General features: G+C 42.9%; 1 protein-coding gene across 4 annotated transcripts in view; it reads right to left on the bottom strand.

The window, feature by feature from the left end:
• Window positions 1-25,318, bottom strand: part of FILIP1 (filamin A interacting protein 1) — a 119,380-nt gene that overhangs the window by 38,958 nt on the left and 55,104 nt on the right. For all 4 annotated transcript variants that reach the window (XM_084826909.1, XM_084826908.1, XM_084826907.1 and 1 more), the window contains exons 2-4: window positions 24,437-24,715; window positions 5,344-5,517; window positions 2,700-2,878 (exon numbers count right to left, since the gene is read on the bottom strand). In XM_084826909.1, the coding sequence (XP_084683035.1) occupies window positions 2,700-2,878; window positions 5,344-5,517; window positions 24,437-24,709 (626 nt within the window). In that variant the 5' untranslated portion in view covers window positions 24,710-24,715. The remainder of the gene's footprint in view (window positions 1-2,699; window positions 2,879-5,343; window positions 5,518-24,436; window positions 24,716-25,318) is intronic.

A 25,318-nucleotide genomic window follows, 5' to 3' on the forward strand; every position in this document is an offset into this window, starting at 1 on the left:
AGATAGATAGATAGATAGATTCATAACAATAAAGAAAAACACTTTGAGCGTATGAAGAGTGTCTTTTTGACAAGAAACCACAAGCATCAGCAATGGGGGAAAAGGCGGATCTACTTGTCTGAGGAAGCACTTCTCCTCCTCTCTCAGCACCACCTATGCAAAACTGAACTTTCAAAGGAACTTTGTGATACAGCAGTGTGAGGGTCAGCAATTCAAAGAAAAAGTGTTGTTGCTGTTGTTTAAATGAAGTGGGTTAACACAAACAGCCTTACATTAGCCTAAGCAGCAGTTTAAATCTCAGCCTACGTTCTTTGAATAAGCATCAGCTAATCAACCATAGACTTACAGCCTTTTCTTTCTCTGTTGCCTTAATTTTTAAGAGAGTTCTGTTTAACACACTCACATACACACACGCATGCACACACACACGCACATCTGCAGATCTGAAATGCATCGAGGGGGGGTGTCTTTCTCAGAATCTAGCCCCCCCCCCCAGACATTTCCTCACCCTGTAGCTGCATCTCATGTAGTTGAAATAAAGCGGAGCAAAATGAAAACATTTCAGGAAGAAAGACTCAGGGCTAGCTTCTCATGGGAAAGGGGAGAGAAGGAAACCTGAATAACAAAAGCACAAAAAAAGGTGGTGGAAGTGGGGTGGGGGTGGGGGGGATGTTTGAAATCTGCTAACATCAGTGCTCCCGTTTCTGTTTCAAGACGACTGTGCTCTTTATTAATTGCAGATCAGTTTCCTTTGCAGGTGATGCGGTCCCAGCATTACATCACCAGAAGAACAGCCAAGGAACATCTCAGTGCCAGGATGACTGAAGCAGAGAGGAATGTATTATCACAGGCTACTGAGAAACTTGCCAATTCTTTCTTTGCTGGGGGTGCTGGGATGAAGTGAAGAGGGCAGAAAATTGCCATTGTAAGAGAAAAACCTCTAGCCATCTATTTTCAGGGGAAGAATTCATGAGTGTTAACAAAGCCCAAGTTTAAGCAGACTAGTGCTTAAGCAGTCTAACATGATTCCACCACCCCATCACCCCTCTCTGACTCTGTATTGGAAGAAATTAATCAGTGTTTCTCTGTACTTGGGATCCGGCTGCTTTAGCTGAAGAACAGAGCTTCAGGGACAATGAGCTAAGTAAACTCCAACATGAAATCATTATCTATGGTTTTTAACCTATAAATGGAAGTTTTGTGCAAAAGCTGAAAGTATAAAGTTCAAACTACTCCAGCAGTTTTTATGCAGGGAAATATAAAGGAGACAAAATAAGTGTGCCTTTTCCTAAGTGTTGTTTTTCAAGGTCTCCAACACAGTCCAAGGACTGCAACCTACAATGCCCCCACTTACAAACTGTCCACCGAACCATGTGGCAAATGCATGCGTATACTGATGATGCTGACCAGCTGTAGAACGTTGCAATATTAGAATGAGAGATGGCATGCCACATCATATCTTCTTCCCCACTACTGGTCCTGCACTGAAGCACAAAGCAAGCAATGTGGGAAGCTCTTATGTGCACACATACGATATGGGCATAGAGGGATGGATGAGATTAAGGTTCATATCAGCTGTGTTCTGTTATGACCATAGTGCAAGAGTATTTTCTAGGAGTGGCTGTTTGATGTAATAGTATTTAATATTTATAATATTTGACAGTTGACATTTAATGGTAATTATTATCTGACAGCATTTGACAGCATGCAATGATAACTAATATTTGAGACGGTACAGCTCAATTCATATTTGTAGCTTGCCAAAATCAAAACAATCAGAAGATGCCAGCAAGTCTAGGCCATTTGAATGTTGGCTCAAACATTTCACATCCAAAATGCACACTTTAATTTTGTATTTTTTAAATCATACTTTGGCAAAATTGGATAGTTCAAAAAATTTCAGGTATTTGCATATACTTGCTTCAACTCTGCTAATGACTTAAACTGTAGTTCCCTCTTCACAGGGAACCCTGGACACTGTAGCTCTGTGAGGGGACTAGGGATCTCTAACAGAAAGTTGACAGTATCTCACCAACCTACAGTTCCCATAATTATTTGTGCGAAACTATGACAGTTAAAGTGGTATAAAACTAATCTACATTTATAGGGTACACATGCCCTCAAAGTACCACTACCATTACCAGAACAGCAGTTAGGCCATGATTACAGTTTTATTGTGTGTCCTAAAGGGTTACTGGTTTTTATGTATTGAATCAATATAGATCAGTGTTTCTAGTGGATCTATGCATCTTATTTTTCTGAATGGTCACGCACCTATGTCCAAATCATGATTTAGTACATCCCAATGAAAACCATTTGTTGAAGAGATTCTTTGCTTAGTTACATTCTGTACACATCTTGAACCATTCACAAGATTATTTAATTACAAAACTCCATTGAGTGAGATGAGTCAATGGAAGTTGAATTCAGCATATAAAAATGCATGTAGGAATTAGCCCTAAATCTGTACTAGGGGTACCAGAGAGTTGACACTAGGTTAAGTTTGGGTAGGAAGGTTTGATCAGTGGTGGGAGCAGTGTATGGAAAAATAATGCTCAAAATGTGAATACATTTCTACTCCTACAATATCTGCAATTCTAAAGTTCTGCTGAAAAAATGTCATTTAAAAGCCTTTCATTTCCTATCAAAGTAACTTTTGAAATGCAGAGTTTATTCAACAGGCTGGCTCTAATACTCACCTTTCACGTTCCTGCTCCAAGAGGTTGGTAAAGTCATCGCTCTTGTTCATGTAATCTGTATGTTTATGCTTCTCATTTTCCAGCTCGTAAACTGTGCGCCGATGGCATTTCTCTGCCAAGAGGAGCTGCTCGAGCATGCGCCGGTATGTTTCTTTCTGCTTTTCTTCTAGTCTGTCCAGCTGGTTTATTGAAATATAAAATGGACTGTGTTAAGTGTGTCCTTGGTGGACTTTAGCAAATCTATTAAATGAGGATGTTGCGTTACATAAATGGGACATGGCCTCTTTTATTGTTCAGAAGCAGTTATTAGTAATAAAAACCACTATTCTCCATTAGAGTTCAATATTTAATCTTGCCCATCAGAGACCAACGACAGAGGAGGCAGATATTTCAATGTTTTTATCATATCAGGCTGCTTCAGCAATGAGGTACTGAGCTTTTGACCTCAATGAAAGACTTGGAGGAATGGAATCCTTATCAGATCTGCCATTTCAGATTTCATATGGGGAGGAAAGAGATTTCTCTGGGAGGGAAGGGAAGACTGTCAGCTTAAAGTTGGGAGAGATGGATCAGTCTGTTTCCAGTCCATGTCACTTTTGCATATGTTCATTCATAACTCCATTCCATCCCATTTCTACATGAAACTGAGTTTTTTTTTTAATCCACATGAAAATTTGTATTTCAATGCATATTTTGGAAAATAGACACAAAATAGACATATTTCTAAACATATTTTATCTAAATGAATGCATTTTGAAGGGTGCAACCTTGTTAAGGGTTTTGACGGGTGCAACTGTTAAAAAGAAGCCTCCAGACTCAAGAGGCTAACCGATACCCTATCGGGTTGCTGCCAGCAGGACAGGAGGAGCAACAGAGCTGATTTTTGCCTCTCCATCCTCCTCTTGTCTCATTTCCCTCTACATGGGACTAAAGGAAGGTGTGCTGCCAAGGATGGGGCTGGGACTGCCATAGGATTTTTTGTATCCTGGCCTCTGGTCTCCCCTCCCCGCTCACCAGAACAACCCCTTTCTGACTTCCGAGGCCACTTTTGTGACTTTGGAAAGCAGGAGCCATTGTTCTTTCCACACTTGCTGCAAGGGGGCAGGGATGAGGGGAGGGAATGGATTTTGGAGTCGCCTTCCTAAAGTTGTGGCAGTGTCTATGGCTTCGGGAGGAGAATCCAAAATGTGCTATGGCCCCTGGGATGCTCTCCAGGGACTATAGGATTGCTCTCTAAACGTATTTTATCCTGGCATACACAATTTATACATATTTTGTTCTGTTTTTGGAGCTGAGAAATGCATTGCAAAATTCGGAGAAGTGCAAAATCTGATAGATAATGGCATTCCAATCCACATGTTAATCCTGATGGTGTCGATCAGGTCTACAGGCTTTGAAATGTGAAGCAAATGCATTGCTAAATCCTAAAGCATCGCTAGTTTAAAAGCTCACTCCTAAGTCTGTTCAAGACTCAACGGCACAAAGCAATTTTAGAATATTTGTTGCGATGACTTTTTAATTACTACCGTGAAGTTATCAATGGCAGTCAATAATCACCCCTCCTCCCTTTTTAAGGGGGAATGAATTCTGTCTGAAGCATCCATACCTAGTGCATTGTTTATAGTAATAGTAATTTATTTTATACACAAACAGAGAGTTAGTTGGAAGCATAAGAGTTCCTGAGATGTGATCTGAAACCCAGAGGGTAAGCCCTCTCTGCACTCCCCTCCTAAATAGTGTCCCTGAAGCTTATGGTTTCTGGGCCATTGCTTGAACTTGATGAACCTGATAGGTTCTAAACAGTTGTGAGGAGTCCCCTTAATCACGGCATCAATGGGAATTGACAAGAGACACAGGAACACAGTGTGGATATAATAACATCAGTAAACCAGCATATAAAAACTCTCAGCCAAAGCAGTTTGGGATATGCAAACAGCTGTGTTGTGGTGAACATAGGGCAGCTGTGCAACTGAGTATAGGAAGGCTGCTCAGTTAATTTCTCATTTCTGGACCAAACTCAACCAGCTTCCATGACCACATGCAGTAGTAACCATGGTTTGGGCATCGATGTGGTATACACTGCTCAGGAATTTGCAGTTGCTAACATACCAGTGTCCATACTTTCAAATAAAAAGCTTTACAGCACAACCTGTGCATCTTTCCTCAGGAGTAAGTACAACGGTGTTCAATGGGACTTACTCCCAGGTAAGTGTGTATAGGATTATAGCCTATTTTCTAGAATTTGAAATTGGGGATTGTTTGTACAAATGAAATGTGTTCATTGCTAATGCACTATCACCATAGCTAGTCAACTATGTAGGGACATATGCATGTGTTCCCATTGCCATGTTTGTATGTAAACTGTTTTTATATTATGTACAAGATTGTATTTTTTCAGGTTTAAATCTCTCTAAACCACCACATAGTGCTTTGGGTATTGGGCAGTACAGAAATGTAATAAATGAAATGAAATGCACAACGTGAGCGAGGAAAATAGAAGCCAGGAAAGGGGGATGTGTCCCTGCATTCTGTCGTGGTACTACCTATCAATATCTAAAGCAAATAGCAAATGCAGGTTAAAATGAAAATAAGTTAAGAGGACATCCTGACTCACTGTTCCTAAAATAATTTGAAAGTTGCTTACCTCTGAAATTGGCTTCTCATAAACATCTTCTCCAATTGATTTCTCTTGGGCAAGGAGAGCATCCCTGTGCAATATTCGTAGGACATTCCCCGGAGCGGCGGATCCATAGTGCGCCTCCAGGACTTCAGGCTTGGTTTTCTCTGTCTTCAGCATATGAATCACATCTTCTCTAGCCTACAAGTTTACACTTCAGTATTATTATATGACAGGCACTAATGAAATTAACCTAATGAAATGGCAGCATTCTCTGCTGCTGAGATACCATGAGCCCAGCCCTTTCCCCTGATGCGCAGCCTCTGAAGTGCCGAGAGCTCCCAGCACTAGATAATGAGTTCCTTGTCCCCTTTCTTGGGAGGAGAGGAGAAGCCCGCTATGTAGAGAAGAAAAACAAAATGAGAACAGGCTAAAGATTCTGAGGGTCCTTTTCTTCTTCTTTTTTAAGAAATAGGACTAAGGTGCGTGTTCATGGAAGTCTCTAAAATTCTAAACAGTGTGAGCAGAGTGTTTCTCTCCCAAGACTAAAACTCAGGGTCACCCAATGAAATTGACTGTAGTTTCAGGACTGACGAAAGGGAATACTGCTTTGCACAACACATAATTAACATATGCAATGAACTTCCACCAGATGTGGTAATGGACATTAGCTGAGAAGGCTTTTAAAACAGGATTAGACCAACGGTAGGTAAGCTTTTTGTGCCATGGGCACATTTGGTAATTTGAGAAACTCTCTTGGGGACCACTACAAAATGGCTGCTATGGGAGGAGTGGCAATGGACAAGTAATCTGCCTCCCCAAACTGAGTACAAGTCAGAGTGGGGTCTCAGCCCCAACCCACTAAAGAATTTCTTTGAACCCATCATTTTCAGCTCAAACAAAAACCTATTTCACAGCAGTTCCACCTGCCGGTAAGAAAAAGAGTTTTCTTTTTTTTCTAATGTGGAAAGGGTAGGGCACCTTGGTAGGCACCAAGAAAGGTGTCCATGAGTGCATTGGTGCCCATAGGCACCATGTTGTCTACCCTGGATTAGGCCAATTGAAGTGACTATCGAGAGCTTTTAGCTGTAATAGCTGAAAGAAAACCCCCATGACTGGAGGCAGTAAATCTCTGAGTAACAGACACTGTGGACAAAGGATGGAGATCACAAACATGTCATGCCTGAAGTCCGAATCAGCCCCCTGTCAGTAGCCACGGATGTAGACAAAACACACTCGAGGGGTGGGTTAAGAACAGACTTTACTGGGGATATAACAAGCTTACTTCTCAAGGTACTCTGGCAGCTGCCTCATGGTCAGCATCCCTTGCAGGAAGAAGTAGGAAGAAGAATAGGAGAGTAGGGGAGGAGACAAGGAAAAGGGAATACCATCTCCCAGAGACCTCTCCCACCTGACTCAGGCACATATTAACCCTTCAAGTTCAGGTTAAGTGATTCATGACCCGAGTCCCTCCAGCAATGCTTATTATATTTTATTTCTTTTAGGTTGTTTTTAACCCACTTTTCAATCATATTGATTACCAAAGCAAGGTTAATTAAATTCTAAGAACTACAAAACAGCAAAGAGATCAAACAAAATCAGGGCCAGCATTAAAATTAAACTGTAAAACATGGATTTCAAAAAGCCTATCTGAACTGCCCTTTTAAAAGGGACAAGCCTTTTAATGTGCCACACAAGCATTCAAGGCTGGCTCTAGAATAAATAGTGCCCTGGGTGAGGAATGCCTTTGGTACCCACACCCCCATAGTCAGTTTTGCAGGGCCACCCCGAGGATTTATGGGGCCTGGTGCAGGTGTGATGTCCATAGTTTGCACAAACCAAAGTTCAAAAAGCCACTTTCTGAGCAGTGGCTGTGCACTACACAACACAGCAGAACTATCACAGGTTTTACTTACACTATTTTTTGTTTTGTAGCAGATCTTTTGGTAAGTATTCTTTATTTTTAGAATATCCATTATTTTATCTTTAAAAATAATAAAGAAAAGTTATATACCAAAAGGTATCAGGCTGACCTCTTATAACTTATGGCTTTATTTTATTATTATTATTTATATAGCGCTTATAGCATTGACAGTATTTGAAGAGCTAAGTGCTCAGTAACATTGCCTCAAAGTAAAGCTGTGTTCCACTGATTTTTACCTAGTGCAAATGACATCAAAGTGGAAACTGAAAAAGAAACATACTTTAAAGCTAATTGAAAGAAGATAATTTTTGTAGTTAGTACCCAAACAACTTGTAGAACCTTGAAAGAAAGGTTGCAGATACTTGCTTTTTGCCACCCTAACTCCCTGAAGATGGTACATTAAAAAAACACAGCCACTGAGCTCAGCTTGGCACCCCCCCTCCTCAGTTCAGTGCCCTGGGTGACCACCCAGCTCACCCACCCCGAGGGCTGGCCCTGCAAACGATGATGTGCCACACAGTGCTGGGAAGCTGCTTCCAAAAGGCTTATGCGGTGGTGTCCATCAGCTTAATAGATGGCAGGACCACTGGAAAGTTTTCATCCCCATATTTTAAGAGGTGGGATGATATATATGGAAGTGAGAGCTGCCTCTAGTATCATAGGCTCATACCATAAGCACCAGTACCTTGAATTCAGCCCAGCCCCAGACACTGATTGGCAACCAATAGAGCTCATAAGTCCTGTGTTCCCTGCAGCTAACATTAGATATTAATCTGGCAGCTGCATACTGAAGTAGTTGCAGTTTCCACACACACCCTTCAAGAGTATCCCCATGTGGAGCACATTACAGTAATCTAGATGAAATGACCAGGGCATGCTTGTGAATCTCCAGAGATGACTGGCTGATTGTGGTTAGGAAGATAATGCTGGCCTAGTCATACCTTTGGTCTGGTCCAGGAAGGCAGCCACATTCTAACAAGATATACAGTCAGGGCCAGAAATATTGGAACAAGGATAACTGTTTTGGCAGTTGGCCTCTGTACACCACCACATTGAAGTTGAAAGGAAACACACCCAGATGGGAGCAAAGTCACGACTTTCAGCTGTAATTCAAGGGGTTTGACAAAAGTGGGGCACTAACCATTCAGGAAGGACAGCCAGTGGCATACACCCCCCCCCCCAATCATTGGTGGCTCATAAGTAATGGAACAAACCAACATCATTTCAAATTTAAGGATCGCCTTTAATACCTGGATGAAAACCCTTTGCAGTCAATGACTGCCTGAAGTCTGGAACCCATGGACAGGGCCAAATGCTGAGTTTCCTCCCTCAAGATGCTTTGCCAGGCCTTTACTGCAGCTGCCTTCAGCTGCTGCTTGTTTGTGGGTCTTTCTGCCTTCAGTCTTGTCTTCAGTAAGTGAAAAGCAGGCTCTATTGGGTGGAGATCAGGTGACTGACTTGGCCATTGAAGAATATCCCCCTTCTTTGCCTTGAGAAACTCTTGGGTAGCTTTTGCTGTATGTTTTGGGTCATTATCCATCTGCAATATGAAGCGGCGACCTAACAGTTTGGCAGCATTCGGCTGAATCTGAGCAGAAAGTATAGCCCTATACACTTCAGAGTTCGTCCTGCTGCTTTTATCAGCAGTTAGGTCATCAATAAACACCAGTGACCCGGTTCCATTGGCAGCCATACATGCCCATGCCATAACACTGCCTCCACCATGTCTGACAGATGATGTGGCATGCTTTGGATCATGAGCTGTTCCTTTCCTTCTCCATACTTTTCTCTTCCCATCATTCTGGTACAAGTTAATCTTGGTCTCATCAGTCCAAAGAATCTTATTCCAGAACTGGGCAGGCTTCTTTAGGTGTTTGCTGGCAAAGGCTAATTTGGCCTTTCGGTTCTTGAGTGTTACCAGTGGTTTGCACCTTGTTGTGAAGCCTCTGTATTTACATTCATAAAGTTCTCTCTTGACTGTAGATGTTGACAATGACATGCCTACCTCCTCAAGAGCGTTCCTGACCTGGCTAGATGTTGTGAAAGGGTTCCTCTTCCCCATGAGTAGAATTCTGCACTCATCCACTTTAGTTGTCTTCCATGGTCTGCCAGGCCTTTTGCTGTTGCTGAGCTTGCCAGTTAAGTCCTTCTTTTTCAGGATGTTCCAAACTGTTGTATTGGCCACTCCCACTGTTTTTGCTATCTCTCTGATGGGTTTATTTTGTTTCCGCAGCCTAATGATGGCCTCCTTCACTCGCATGGACACCTCTTTGGACCTCATGTTGGGAGTTCCAGTGAACAGCTACCAAATGCAAATGGAACATTCAGAACCACCTCCAGGCCTTTTATCTGCTTGATTGGTCATGGGGTACCCAGGAAACAGGCCACACCTGGCCATGCAGCTGCTTGTCAGCCATTCGTTCCATTACTTATGAGCCACCAACAATGGGTGTGTGTGTATGCCACTGGCTGTACTTCCTGAATGGTTAGTGCCCCACTTCTGTCAAACCCCTTGAATTACAGCTGAAAGTCCTGACTTCGCTCCCATCTGGGTGTGTTTCCTTTCAGCTTCAATATGGTGGTGTACAGAGGCCAACTGCCAAAACAGTTATCCTTGTTCCAATATTTCTGGCCCTGACTGTAGTTGGGGGCATGCATGGCACCTAGCATATAGTTTTCAAATCTCTGCCATACCTACTTTGCACAGGATGTGGCTGTCAGCAGTTGCTCTTTGGATTAAAAGTACTGATACATGACATCCGATGCCTTAACGGTGAGCAGTCTGGACATTCCCTGAGATTTTCTGTGCTGCAATGAAGCACCAACTCATTGGTTAACTTATCCAAGTTGGTCCACTATAACAAGCCCATGAAGCCAATGTGTTTCTTTTCCTTTTAAAAACGTCCTTGACTTTTAGCTACCAACAACTTTGCTTCCTAGCTAATTGATGTGCTGTGTAAAATGATCATTTAGGCTTTGCTGTCCAAACTGATCTGTTAATTCAATAATACAATGAGCATTGTGCAGTTGTGAAGGAGCAGATTAAAGACAAATAGCATCACTCATAAGTAATGTCTTCCATGAAATCATTGGAATTTATTGGGTATTATTAATTTCCCAGGATGTTCTAACCTTCATGGTGTACAGCTAGGAGTACATAGCTATAAGCACCAAGAAACAAAGGATCAATGTTTACTAAGCCCATATTTTTTCTTCTGATTATACTACAATAGTATCTGCCAATCCCTTGACATGAGCACTCTGTATTACTTGGGTCAGTTTATTAATAGTGTAACAGCTGCTGTGTACCAGGATCAGAAATAAGATAAGGTCATGGGTCCCCCATGCAGAGCTGCGGTCATAACACTGGCACATTTCATAAATGCCGAAGGACTCTTTACACTGGCCTAACAAAGAGTGTGAGTTCAACCTCACATGACAAGTCCCTGAAGCGATTCAGGTGCCAGTTCTCAGACAGCCACAAGTGCTAGATGCTAGAGAGGACATCTCACAGCCTAAAGACAAACTCTCAGTTTCTTAAACATCTTCACTAGTTTCCATCCATTCCTGAGCACAATTCAAAGTAGTGCTGGACCAAAGTATTTGGCCCAGACTTTGTTGTCAATTTGGGGTGCAGCAACTCTAATACTTCTCCGGTGAGGTGGGGTGAGGTGGACAAGAGTTTCTTTTTCCCGTAATAACCCCTTGTTTTGCCTGGTGGAGTCCCACCCTTAGATTTTTGGTATCGGATGAAGACATTGCTATTTTCTTGGGCCTTTAGCTGTTCACTAGTGACAGCACTTTATTATTTATTATATATATTTATTTATATTCCGCCTTTTTTCCTCTAAGGAACTCAAGGCGGCGTACATAATCCTCCTCCTCCTCCATTTTATCCTCACGACAGCAATCCTGTGAAGTAGGTTGGGCTGAGGGTCTGTGACTGGCCCAGAGTCACCCAGTGAACAGAACTTTAGTTTTGTTCACTGTTTTAATTTTGTATTGTTTTATTGTGATTGTATTTATTCTTATTGTTTTACCCTTATTGTTATTGAGCTGCCCCAAGAATATTTATATTGAACAGCGGCATATATATTATTGGGTGTTTTTTTTAATCCAGACATCTTCCAATTTCTTTCTGTTGACATCTCTGCCTTCCTGAACACTGAGATCACATATTCAGGACAATTTTCATAGATACATAACTGACACAGTTCCCCAGTCGTTATAACGCATGGCTATTTCACACTGCATACACAGTAGGACTGGATGTGCATCATCCCTCATTCAAACCAGCTAACTCTCATACACGGATCCAGTAGAACCAGTGCTTATCATTCCATTCAAAGCAGAAATCAGCTAGCTATTATACATGAGTCCTGCCTCATTTATTCTCATCACGTTCTCCATTCAAATCAATGACCAACGAGCTATTGCACCCCATATTTCTGGTCCATTCATCAGTTCCACTAAACAAAAAGCAAATAAACAAAACAAAACCAGCCTCCACTAGCTATTATTCATTTCTTCAAGCCTTTATGTATTATTTTTATTTATCTATTTTATTTAATTAATTTATGTACTGCTTACCATATGTAAAGATAACTTTAAGTGGTTTACAGAATCAAAGATTATTGCTGAGTGCTACTTTTTCCCATGCATCAGCAAAAAACAAATCTCTTGCTTATTCGGGGCACACAAACGAATGGCTCAGCGATGAACCTGCTGGACTGCTTCTGTTACATAACCCTGTGCTGATAGTTGCTTCCCTTAAAGTAGCTAATGAAGTCTGATGTCAGAGGCAGAACACTGGGCGAGGCAGGCCACCGATCTAAGCCAGTGAACCTATTATATTCCTCTATGTGTGCGCCAGTTTATATACAGTAAGCGGTATCTCCCATGGGGCTGAGAAACCGGGCCCCAAATGTTTAGAAAACAAAATGAGGGGGTGACAGTTCCAGTGACGCAGAGGAGTCTCAGTTACTTCTTACACCAAGCTTTGAAACAGATCAAATGAGCACTGCAAGACATCTGTCTGTTATTCCCTGCCCACACAGCTTATGATTCTGCTTTATTGCCAGAGAACTGCATGGATGATGTCACCTTTCTCTGAAGAGAGAACAGGCCACCAGAGCCTTTGACTGACATAATTCATTATCTGTACTCTGGCCCAGGGACAGAAATTCCCATGACAAGGAATTAACTCTCCCCTGCTCGATGTTTAAAGGGTTGAACGATATCACTTCTAGTTTTGTTGACACTGAAAAGGAGCTTTGTTCTCTATCATAACACCAAAGGGAAGGTGAAGCCTAAGGTTCTATGATCCTTGGCACTACAAGAACCAAACTTGAAAGGTCACTGTAGATTATGTACACAAATCAAAACGTGGTGAGATATGTGTCTCATATGCTCCAGGAACGAAGGCATCGTGGCGGATAAACCAGCTGACTTGGGTTTGCTGTGGCTAGTTATTATAAATGCTCTCACAGACAAATTTAGCCATCTGTAGATATCATGTACATAAAGTTATCAGTGGCTAGAGTTACTGAGGGTAACCAGAGCAGCCTTGTTCTCTTCTCCATCAATTGCTGGAGGCTCACAGGAAGATGAGACTGCCCTTGGGCTGGCCATGGGTACCCATTAGTTCTGCTAAGGTGAAGTAATTGTGTATGATATTGGGTAAGACTACAGCCATTCAGCCAAGACCAAAGAGAGAAGACTAAGGCTACAGAGCAATTTTCCAGTCCTCATTCCTCCTCTACCACCCTGACAGCTGTACATTTTAAAGGGAAAAACCCAGACATGTTAAATGCAGTCATGCATTTAATATATAGTCTGGTCTGTCCTTCAGATTATCCAGGGCAGTGTTGTTTCCTCACCTTCTCGGCAAAAAAATAAAATGCCTACCCTTTGACAACAGCAACATTCCCACAGTGAACACAGCAAAGCTGGAAATGAAAAGAAACTACTGCAGATGGAGGTGTGTGTAGAAGAACAGAGTACATCGGAACAGAACAATACATCGGAAATTGTATGCTGACATTATTGGTGCACAAAAATGCAGGGCAAGTAGCAAAAAGGGGCATTCATTTGTCCTGCACAAAGGCCTTGTGATGGAGCTGGCAGGTCCACTGCTCTGAAGCCAAGCTAAATTGCTTTAGAGCTAAATTGCTTCAGGGTTAACTGCACAAATGAGCTCAGAGTGCTACGAGGCATTTGGGATAACTGGGCAATGGATCAATACCTCCTCACATGGTCTTAGCAAGAGGCAGGAACAGTGGAAATTGTAGGGCCAAAGTGGGTGAGATGTCTGTCACATGGCTAGGCCTTGCAGTGCTGATTTTTTTTGTTAATGAACAGCCCACATGAGAGGGCCTGAGCCAGATTCAGGTCATTGTTTTGGGGGGAGGGAGGCTTTAACCCTTTGGCCCCACCATGCTTTTGATTGGAAACTGCCCCCCCCCTCCATGCATGCTATTAACAATGGGAGGAAAGCTCCCATTGCTTTCCTCTTATTGCAAATGGGTGGGATCCAATTGAGACTGTGGCAGAGAAAAGGGTTAAAGGGCCCCCACGGCATAGTCCCAAACCAGGTTGGGCCCCCGTGCATTGGCTGTTTGTTAACAATAAATCTGCAAGGCCAGGCCAAAGCATATGACAAATGTTGGACCCTGCCAGACCCAGCTGGAAATGTATTCCACAACCATGGGGCCACTGCTGAAAAAGCCCTTTCCCTTGTGCTCACCAACCTGATGGTTCTTACTAATGGGCACAAGGGAAGGGCCTCAGTTGCAGAACGCAACATGTGGGCAAGCTGATATGAGTGAGGTCATATCATTTTACCCAAACTATGGACTATGTGGTAGCTACATAGGGTTGGATCCAATCCTTATGCGAGCAGAAGTCCACTTGCATGAAAGTATTCCTTGTCCTCTCCTCCCCACTCCATCCCCCTGAGTGCATTCCAAATCTGCTCCAGAATGGATTTCCCCACATGGGAGAGGGGAAATCCATTCAGCCACCAGTTCCCTCCCATGGGTGGAATGACATTGGATGCACCCCAATGGATACAACCCAATGCCCCCGCTGTTTGAAAATAATATGCCTGAGTGAGATCTTATTATGTGTACATCAGTGGGTGAGTGGACCTAAGTGGCTTGTAGACCCATATTGCACTAGAGCAGTGTTAGGGATGCAATGCTGCTGTACCAGAATCTTAATTCTCCATGGCACATGTGGGGGACTACTTTACATGTAAACATTTTCCTACATAGAGATGATCTCTCTATGGGAGGTGGGGGTGGGGAATGCATCCATTGTGTCAGGGGCTCCAGCTTGTGAACTGTGCATCTCATGGTGTAATGCCAGGGCCTACCTTGGCTGAGCTACCTGGGGCTGTGTGCTCATGTTGTGCAGCTCTCATTAGGTACAGAAGGAAATGGGGCCTAAAAGATTAATCCCTGTGATTGGGAGGCGTTATGAAGCCTCTGGATGTGCCAGACCTAGTATTGTCCTGGCCAGGCGTGAGGCCTAAGGGAAGCAGTCTGCACCACTGCATTCATCGGCTGTTCGGGGTCACAGCGAGTCAAGGCAGGACCTTGGAGAGCACACGACATGGAGTGCTGACTGCAGGGTTCTCCCACAAGGAGCCATCAGAGCAGCTGTTGTTCCAGCAAAAGTACCGCAGTCAACTGAGGCCTTAAGACGGCTGGCAGAGCCTGGTCTTTCAGTGGCTGGATACTGACGACAGCAAGGGACGGTGTCCGTTTCTGCAGTCTCATGCTCTTGTGTAGCTGAGGGACAGGAGAAGCTGCCGGGGAGTCGTCCTCAGAGTCAGATGGTAGGGGAGCCATGTTCTCTGGCTGGGGAGGTATAGAGGGGATTCTGAGGGCTCCCCTTGAAGTGGGATTACTTGTGACCCATCTGAATCTGAGTCCTCCTCAGTGTAATGCAGAGCCTCAGCACCAGGAGGCACGACTAGTATAAATACTAAGAGCCTGGCCTTCTGCCCTTGCCTGGTCAGCGGTGTGGTGCCTGCTGTTGCATTTTAGGCACCTGCTTCCTGCTACTCCACATTCTCTAGGTTCAGCCCCACAGAGGTGCTAACATTGTGACATGCAGTACAAGCATTTATTTTGCTGTAAACAAATCAGAAGAAATCTGGTTTTTGATCCAACTTTATTCCAATATGATCTTGGAAGTAGTCTAATAATTAACTATGGAAATTGATTCCCTACCCCCCAAATTGTCACATATTTAATTTACAAAGGGCTATTAAGGTGTTGGTGTCTGAAGGGAATTTACACAGTGACATCCTTACTTGATATTTTGGCAATAAGAGAATTGTATTGCTTAGATGTCAATGGTTCAGACCTCTGGCATAATCTTTTTATTCAAAGTCATTTAAACTTAGAAAAAGACAGGGACATAATAATTTACTATGCAACACTTGTCCCATTTTAACCAATAGGTGGAGCCTGAAGCCCAGATACATAAAAGATTCTGTTTTAAGATCTCATAAGAGTATTAGCTGTTTTGTATTTTTTCTCATTAAAATATTTTGTTATATTTTGTTCATGCAGTGTGACCTGTTCCTAAACAAAAGGGCAAGAGATCCAAATCCATTCAATGTTAACAGCATGATCATCTAAGTCAATGCAAGAACAGAGGGCCATATGATGAACAGCATTCTGGGCAGCTAGTCACTGTCATAAGCCAGATTGCTAAACCATGGTGTGGTTTGTTGAAATCTAACTTTTTTGTTGTGTCTGAACCCATCCCAGCAAACAAACCGTGGTTTATTAACCAGCTATAAATAAAAAATAGAACCGAGGGTTTGTTCTTGGCTTATGAAAGCTGGCTTGTTTAAATCATGGGTGAGCAGAAAGTAGATCTCCAAATATTTTGGACTTCAACTCCCAGCATTCCTGCCCATTGGCCAGGCTGGCAGGGCCTTCTGGGAGTTGGCATCCAAAACATCTGGAGATCTACCTTCTGCCCACCCCTGGCTTGTCATGGTGTCTGAACCCCAGAACCATGGCTTATCCCTGTCTTGATTGCACTGCTGTCTTCCCTTAAAAAAAAAGATGACTGACAAGAAAATGAAATTGCTCTGAAGACTGGCAAAATGGGTGAAAGAAAAACAAATCAGATATTGGGAAAACAACCTGCTGTTTGTTTGCTCATCTGCAAGTCAATTCATGGCTAAAGCAACAAACCATGGTTAACATAAAACATGGCTTAGCAGTATATGTGAACACCGGGATGGGTTAGGTATATTCATTATACTGTGGGGAAAGAATGATAACATAGCAAACAGGGAAGGCGTCCCATATGGTTGGAGTCTTATGCTACACTGTGCATACTAAAATGTGTAACACCAATGTACTACCCTTTAAGGTACCACAGAACATTCTGGATTGTATCCAATGCAGTGCTCACATGAGAAGAATTCAATAGCCCTCCTCCACACTGCAGCTCCTGCTCCCCTCAAAAGAAGGGCCCTACCATTAAACAGAGAGAGGAAGCTGCCTCAGGCAGGTGATTTGGGATGTCAAGAAAGGGCAGCAAAAAAATGTTATTTAATTTATTATGACTGTGTTTTACTGCCAAGGAAAGGGACAGGTATTAGTTGAATTTTCTGCCTCAGATGCCAAAATAACGTGACCAACGTTGAGTATTATGCACCTTGACGTTGGGGGTGGGTGTGCCATTTGCTGCTCTTTCTCAGGTAGCAAAGTGTCTTGGGTCGACCCCACTTAAAAGCCCCTCTTGAGGATTAGGGGGCTCTCAGGAAAAGTCTGGAATGTGGAGCTGGCTGCATGGGAGGGAAAATCAGGGGAAATTGAGAGGAGGCAACTTGTGTGAGCTCCACTGCTCTTATTCCTGTCTCACGTCTCTTTTGCCTCTGCCTCATCTTTGCCTAACTGCATCAGTCTTGACTCACACCCAGAAACTTGCCTCCCTGAATAGGCAGGACCGGGTCTGACAATTTCGAAAGATCACATATGACAAGGTTCTACACCTCCCACGTTCCTACTCTTGGAACAGGAAAGTGCAATGTTCATTGTTGTGGCCTTGTCATATTTTTCCCACACAGAGGCCATTGTAGAACGGGCAACCTGTTTCCCACATCTAAAGGATTAAAGAGTTAAAGAACCCATCAACCTCAATAAATATCAGAAAATAATTATTCCTTGTAAAACACTGTGCTGGAAAACTTTTTATAGCAGGAAAGGGGTGAAATTGTGTAGGTGTGTGAGCTCCTCTTCCTTTTCAATATCCTGACTGGGAAACATTTAAAATTGGCATGGCTTATGGCTGCAGTTTGGAAACCAGATTCGGAATATTTTTTCTGCCAGCACCGACATACACATCATCAGCTGTGAGCCTGGGCACCAGGGATTTACTAAAAGGCCCAACAGACCGGTAATTTTAGTACCCCTGATGATAATACTCCAGTTACCGATGCTGACGATAACACATCGCAGTGTATTTGTGTTTTTTCTTTGTTATTGTATTTTCAATAGGTTATGATTATTTTTATGTTATTACTTTGTAACTTTTAGGGCACGCCTGCATGGTTGTTACCCCCCCCCCCCTGTGCATTGCTCTGCCATTACTCAACTGATTTACACATTCAGGTTACTTTGCATCACAAAGTGCTGCTCTTCTTAGCAGACTCTTATTCAGAAGACAAAATAGGCAATTACAATCTGGGCAGTCCAGCAGCTTAAGGACACAGAGGGCCTTTCTAGACTGTGTCCTCCCAGGAGGATTTATGTCAGGGGTGTTGAACCTCTTTCAGCCCAAGGGCTGACCCAGGCAAGCTGGCTATGTTTCTATACTCAATCCAGGGTTTGATCAACTCAAGACTCAGATCTTCTACAAAGATATGTCTTTTGGGATGTTCACCATTGTGGGTCTTTCTGGTGCCAAATGATATAGACATTTAAATGGGAAAAGTCTTCTATATTTGAAAAAAATACCATCGGCTACCATTTGATCATGTCTTTGCAAGGCTATGTGGAGATCCTCTGTGACTACAACATAACACCTTTAGTTGTTGTTTTAAATCATAAATAATGAATCTCAGGCTTGGATTTGTTCTCTGAGATTGCTGCATCTTTATGCATTAAAGAAAGGAGAATTAGAGCACAATCCTATGCATGTTTAGACAGAAAAAAGTCCTACAACTCCCAGCATTCCCCAGCCAGTCATGGGCTTTCTTCTGCATAGGAAGAAACATGCAAACATGCATAGGATTGCACCCTTAGATTGCATGTCTTATACATGTCTACTCAGAAGTAAGTTCAATTGAATTCAATGGGGCTTATTCCTGGGTAAGTAGATATCGGCTTGCAGCCTCACTGACACTGTTGCTCTGGGCTGGCTAGTTACAAAGATGCCTGAGGACAACACTCAAGAATACATTTGGAAAAGATATTTCTGTGAACAGAGAAAGGGATTATCTAACGGCCCTTGATTGAAAGGTGCCATTAAATCTGGCCTCCTGCTGATTTGACAGTGCATATTGCTCACAAACATTTACAGTTCTGGTCAGAATGACCCCAACAGCAGAATTAGGAAACATTGCTCAAAATGAATTCTACAAATAGCTAGGATGGGCAGAGGGGTGGGGTGGAGGATGACAGCTTTGATGGGTCATAAGGAAATATCTAACTGGAGAAAACAGTTTTTAAAAGCCAGCATGCAAAGAGGTTTTGTGAACTGGTCGGGTGACTACTGATCACTAAAACTATTTGTAGTGATGTTAAGAAAAGTGAGGTTTCTTCCCCTTAACTGAGAAAATGACAAAATCTTTTATTTTTACCCTCTGTGCTTCTTTCTCACAAGAAATGTCTAAGCACTTGTAGACATAAAGAGCAACTTAAAAATTATATAGCATTTTGCGGGGTCACTTTAACCCCTAGCACCTTATGTGCATGATTTTTCAGTTTTTCCAGTCATGCACATAGGGACAGAATTTGCCCCCAAAGCTGGAAGAATACACATGTCCATTTTTCACTATATTTAGAAAACTGAAATGCTACATGACAATTCAAAGCTCATCGTAGCTGAGGAATACCTGTACCATGGATTTGTGGAAGGCTTACATAAAAGTTGTATTAAGTATTTTCAGCACCATCAGGGTACATTTGATCCCAATTGCCAACTGAGGGTTAAGCTTGATTATTAAAAACACTAAACAAGCCACTAAGTGAAGCTGACTAATGCAGCAAACAAAGAGAAAACATAAAACATCCTGTAGTATATTACATCACTGTAATAGCAGGAACATCTTGCCAGAATCATCACCCTGGCTTGTTTTACCCTTTGGCTTATCCTCATCTCATCTCAGGGCAGACTTCTTGCCTTGTCCAGTCCAGTGCATTCAACAGCATGGAGCAATCGTTTTAAAACTCTTTAGAAGAACTACAGGGTTGGTTTTTTTAACACACCCCCCCCCCCCCGTGCCTTAATTATTTCAATGGGTTAAATCCAACATAAGTCCTACTTAGACTAGACCCACTGAAATGAATGGGACAAGTTAACCATGCCTAACTTAAGTCCCATTCATTTCAGTGGGTCTATTCTAAGTAGGGCTTAGAAAAACATAAGAAGAGCCATGCTGGATCTGACCAAGGGTCCATCTTGTCCAGCATTCTGTTCACACAGTGGCCAACTGGCTGCCAACAAGCAGGGCATGAGTGCAACAGCACCCTCCCACCCATGTTCCCCAGTATCTGGTGTATATAGGCTCACTGCCTCTGGAACTGGAGGTAGCACATAGTCATCAGGACTAGTAGTTATTGATAGCCTTTTCCTCCAGGAATTTGTCTAATCCCCTCTAAAGCCATCCAAATCGATGGCCATCACTACATCCTGTGGTAGCGAATTCCATAGTTTAACTATGCGTTGTGTGAAGAAGTACTTCCTTGTATCTGTCCTGAATCTCCCACCGATCAGCTTCATAGGATGTTGGATTTTGCCATAAGCTTCTTCCACCTGTGAATAACAAATGCTGAAAATAGGTCCAAATTGAGTTTCACTACCCCTTTTGTCAGGCAGGGAAGTATTATAAGACGTTGTGTATTTTCTGGCTAGAGGTTTCCCTCTTCTGTTTGTGTAATCCTGTCCTGTATTATGGTTTTTTCCTTCTTTCCCAATGAGTGATTTTTTGATGCTGCTATGAGACAGATGATAATGTACAGACTTAGATGCTGACTAACAGCCCCCTCATTTCCTCTACAGAGATCATGGGGGTGCAGTTAGGTCCTTCAATCTGCCTTGTTCTCAGAGAAGAGACCAGCTTCTCTTTTCTTCCAAGTCAACTGTGTCTGAGTGGTGAACAATTAAAAGGGGAGAAAATAATAACAACTGAAATACAGAATTAAAGCCTTTAAAATCAAATTGTGCCAATAAAACCATGGCTGGTTAATCAGGGAAGGCTTGTGTAAATTAAAGTATCTTCAGCAGGCACCAAAACCAGAACAACGTGGGTGTCTACCTGACATCAACAGGCAAGGAGTTCCACAGAGAGGAAGCCAAATCCCTAAACACTCTCCTCTGAGTCAACTCCAAACAGACTGCAGGTCCATACAGAATCACCAGGTGTGCCTAGGGATGGCGGAAAATTTCTCCCCGAATCTTTGGGAGGCCAAATGCCAACACATTCGGCCCCCCGAAATTGGTGGGGAAATTCTCCGCCGGCCCCCCGCCCCCCCCCCGGGATGGGGCTTATCGTGGCCGAATGTCCCTCTTGGCGGCGGGTCCCGGCGGCAGTTCGTCGGGGGCGGGGGCGGCGGCCAGTCTCCCGACCGGCTGCCGCCGCCGCCATTGCAAAAAAAAAAAGTAAAGTAAAAAAAAAACAAAACACACACCCGTGATAAGCTACGTAACGATTTACGTAGCCTATCATGGCTAGATTTCCAAAGTCAGCCGTGATAGGCTACGTAAATCGTCACGTAGCCTATCATGGGTGACTCTGGGGGGAAAAAAGCGCGTACGCAAATGGCGGCGCCCCATGGGGGCCGCCATTTGCGTACGCGCTTTTTTTTTACTTTTTTTCCAAAGTCAGCCGTGATAGGCTACGTGACGATTTACTGACTTTGGAAATTTAGCCGTGATAGGCTACGTAAATCGTTACGTAGCCTATCACGAGTGTGTGTTTGTTTGTTTTTTTTACTTTTTTTTTCGCGGCTGGGTAGACGGGGCGCTTCTACCCGGCCTGAATTTCGCTGGCGAGGGATGGGGCACCTCCCCCCCGGCCTGAATTTCGGCCGGGCGAGGCAGGGCGCCTCCCCCCCCTCGCCTGAACTTCGGGGGGAGAACCGAAGCGCCTCCCCCCCACCGCGAAGCAAGCTTCGAGAACAGGTAAGGGACTTTCGTCCATCCCTAGGTGTGCCTCATCTGATGACCACAGTGACCAGGCAGGGTGGTAAGGAAGAAAGCACTGTCCCAAATATCCTGGTCCCAAGTTGATTAGGGCTTTATACACCAATAACAGAGCCTTAAACCTGGCCTGGTAGCACATAGGCAGCCACTGCAGTTCCCTCAGTAGAGAGGTTACATGCTGAAAAGGGGCAGGCAGCTTCCAACAACAGTGTCAGGAAGATATTGCAGGGGTCCTCTCTAAGATCATGCAGAGATATGTTTTGAAAGATGGACAGTAAAGTACTATGTTTTTGTGACAGTATAGGGGTTTCCTTCCCCCAAAGGGTTATCCGTCATGTAATACTTTCGTCTACCTTTCCAGGACAAGATAGATCTGCTGAATAACCAAGTCAGGGTCTTCTCAGAAGCAGAGCTGTAGGGCACCATTAGAATTTGCTCTTCAGGAAACATGTGCACAAGATAATGTTTGTAAACACAGTTGCAAGACAATTTGGGAAGCGAGGATTCCTTTTTTAAGAAATACATTTTCTCACATATTTTTACCAGTTATACACAGTATCCTGTCCCTGTGCTAGCGGAACTGACCGCTAGTGCAACAGGAACTACCAGTTCCTGAAGCAACCAGAAACATGTGGAAACATGTGGTTTCGGAATGGGGCAGGTCTGTGGTGCTCCCAGAAGAGCGTTCTGTTGACTTGTCCTATTCCAGAAGTGAGCGTTTTGCACTTGTTTTTAGGATTGTTTCAGGAACCGCTAGTTCCTGTTGCACTACGGTTGGTTCCACTGGTGCAACAGAACAAGAAGAGGTCCAGTGACAGTATAGAATACTCCCCATTGTTTCACACAACTTTGCTTTCTTAACCTAGGGCACAATTTTGCCCAAGTGAACCATTTCAAAGTCCCATTGATTTCAATGTGAGAGTTCAGCACGTTTAAATCTTTCTTATTCAATCCCTTTGGCTGGATCATGCTCCTACAACCCCCCACCCACATCCTGGTTATAATAACACTGCTCTCCTTTCTTTTATGATTGTCGGTATCCTCCTGGTAGCTCTCCACTTCCCAGAACAAATTTGTGCACATTTTTACTGAGAAAGAAATTAAGTAAAGGAAATATGTGTAAAGACCAGATTATCAGGAGGGGCAGATAACTTTGTGGGATACATTTGATACTGTACTGCTGCATTGATGACTGTACTTCCTGTGTCTTGCTTAACTCAGTTATTCATTCTCTGCTGGGATATATTCTGCAGGTTGGACATCGCAGTAAAAACAGCTTTCCCCAACAGGATGCCCTCTAGATGTTTTGTACTGCAACTCCCATCAGCAGCAGTCAGCAAGGCCAACTGTATGCCCAGGATGATGGGAGTTGTAGTCCAAAATCTCTGGAGGGCTCCATATTGGGGAAGGTTAGTCTAGAGAGAATGTTGCAATGCAAAGATAGATCATAACGGTTAACTAAAGTGTTTGACTTTCCTGATTTGGCTATAACAAAGAAATACCTAAGGGATAACACTTCCCTTGTTGGACATCCATTCCATTAGGTAGTATCCGATGTTAGTCCCTACATGGAGTAGATCCATTAAAATAAATGGGACAAGTTAGTTGTGACTAATTTACACCTCATTCATTTCAACAGGTCTCCTCTAAGCAAGACTAATGTTGAAAACCACCCAATTGTTTTGTAGCTTTGGGCCAATTCACACAACCAGGTTGGCATAGTAAAATTGTGTGTTCAGCAGATTCCACTTGAATGTGAAGTAATCACACAGTTGTTTCATCAGGAACACAACTTGGCCCAGGTCTGTTCAACTCACATTCTTATCACCTACTCACCTGTGCGAATTGGTCTTATATTGGCAGCAACATGGAAACAGGCCTTCTTTGTGGTTGCACCTTCCCTCTGGAATGACTTCCCCTCTGTGGTATGTCAGGCACTGATGATCATGTGCTTTTGACAATTATTTAAAACTTGTTTGCTTATTCTGGCTTTTCCCAACCATTAACTTATTTAAATGTTGTGCTTTTTATTTTAAATTATGTATTGCATTATAATTTCTTGTAAAGTACTTCAGAGTTTTGCAAATGGGAAGCATTTTATAAATATTCAAAAATAAATAAATAATAAACTATGCCCTGTGATGAACAGGGTTGGAGTCCGCCCTTTCCTGGGTCAACCAATCACAGCCCCTGGAATGTTGGAAAGGAGTAGGGAAAAACAACAACTTTGGAGGATGGGTCAGTTCAGGGAAGGCTGAACTAGGGAGGGGAACGGGGGAGGTTTGGAAAGAGAGGGAGAAAGAGCTGTAGGACTGATACCAATGTAACCAAGTTAGCTGGGAATGTGTGGCTGTCTGTTCTTGTTGTGATAAAGGGAAGCCTGCAACTAAAACATTTTTTTCCTGTCAGAGAACATGTTGGGTCCCAGCCATGCAGTATCACAGACATTTGAGTAAGCACCTTTTTCCTTTAAGGAAGCCCTGGGAGTGGATTAAGTAGAAGGGTTAAGGTGGGTGACAGGAGTCTTAGGGTACTGAGAGGTAACCCAGGAGAAGGCTCTGTCACATGCCCCATATGTCTTAGATCCATAGAATCATCGTGTGGGAGGGGGTTTAGTAGGCAATTCATCCAACCCCTTGCTCAGTGCAGGAAATCCACAGCTAGCACTGTCAAACTTCCTCTGGAAAACCTCTGGTGGGGGAGAGCCCACCACCCTTCTTCTGTCAGGGCACAAATGCCTTTTATTGAATATAAATAAAAATCTTTAAAAAATAAAGACAGAAAGAATTTCAGATATACCTGTAGTTCTCCTTCCATTATACTAAGGAGCCGGATAAGGTCCTCCTTAGAAAGCTCTATTGATTTCTTGCTTTTCCTCTCATTACGACCAAATAATTTGCTGTGCTGCTTGACAGTTCCAGAGCTGGGGGCCTCGTCTTCTTTTCGATTTGATTTGTTCTTTCTCTGTGCATCTTCCTGAAAGCTTTGATTTTCTGTGGTGTTGTTAATGGGCTTTGACTTGGAGAAATGCTCATTCGATGAGCTTTCTCCACCTTGATTTCGGGATCTCATCCTGACCTGGATAACAACAAAATACAAGATTTGAGTGCTAGGATGGATAGGCTTATTTTTCAGTCTTTAAAAATTATGCAAAATATGTGTGTGTTTGTTTGTTTGTTTATATCTTGCCTTCCCATATGCACAGGGGTTTCAAGACAGCTACAATGAATCAATAATAAAATATATGAAAATAATAAAATATTTTCATTATCATTCCTCAAAAAACATAAATAGACAAAACTCAGCAAATATTGTATGATGTCAAAGCAGAGTTCATATTCACTGCAAGAATACTGGGAAATGCACTCATTGGGTACAGGAACCCAGAAAAATCAACAATTTAAGTAATATTTATTTGCATATCACTAGTATGTATCAGTCAGTCACACATAAAGAGATGAGTTCACACCTGAAAAGTGTTTTTGTAAAAAGAACTTTGGAAAACATTATAAGAGGCAACCATTCTAACACTGAAAGCAGAACATCAAACTAAGATAATTATTTAATCAGCTCCAGTGTACAGCAGCACATTCAGTATAACTATGCATTGGATCCAGACTTCATCATATTTAGGAACCATTAAAATCAATAAGACTTAAGTTACTCATGGCTAACTTAAGT

Source organism: Heloderma suspectum, chromosome 1 (genome assembly GCF_057233095.1).
Source record: "Heloderma suspectum isolate Gila_16-S chromosome 1, 16-S_ref, whole genome shotgun sequence".
Lineage (NCBI taxonomy): Eukaryota > Metazoa > Chordata > Lepidosauria > Squamata > Helodermatidae > Heloderma > Heloderma suspectum.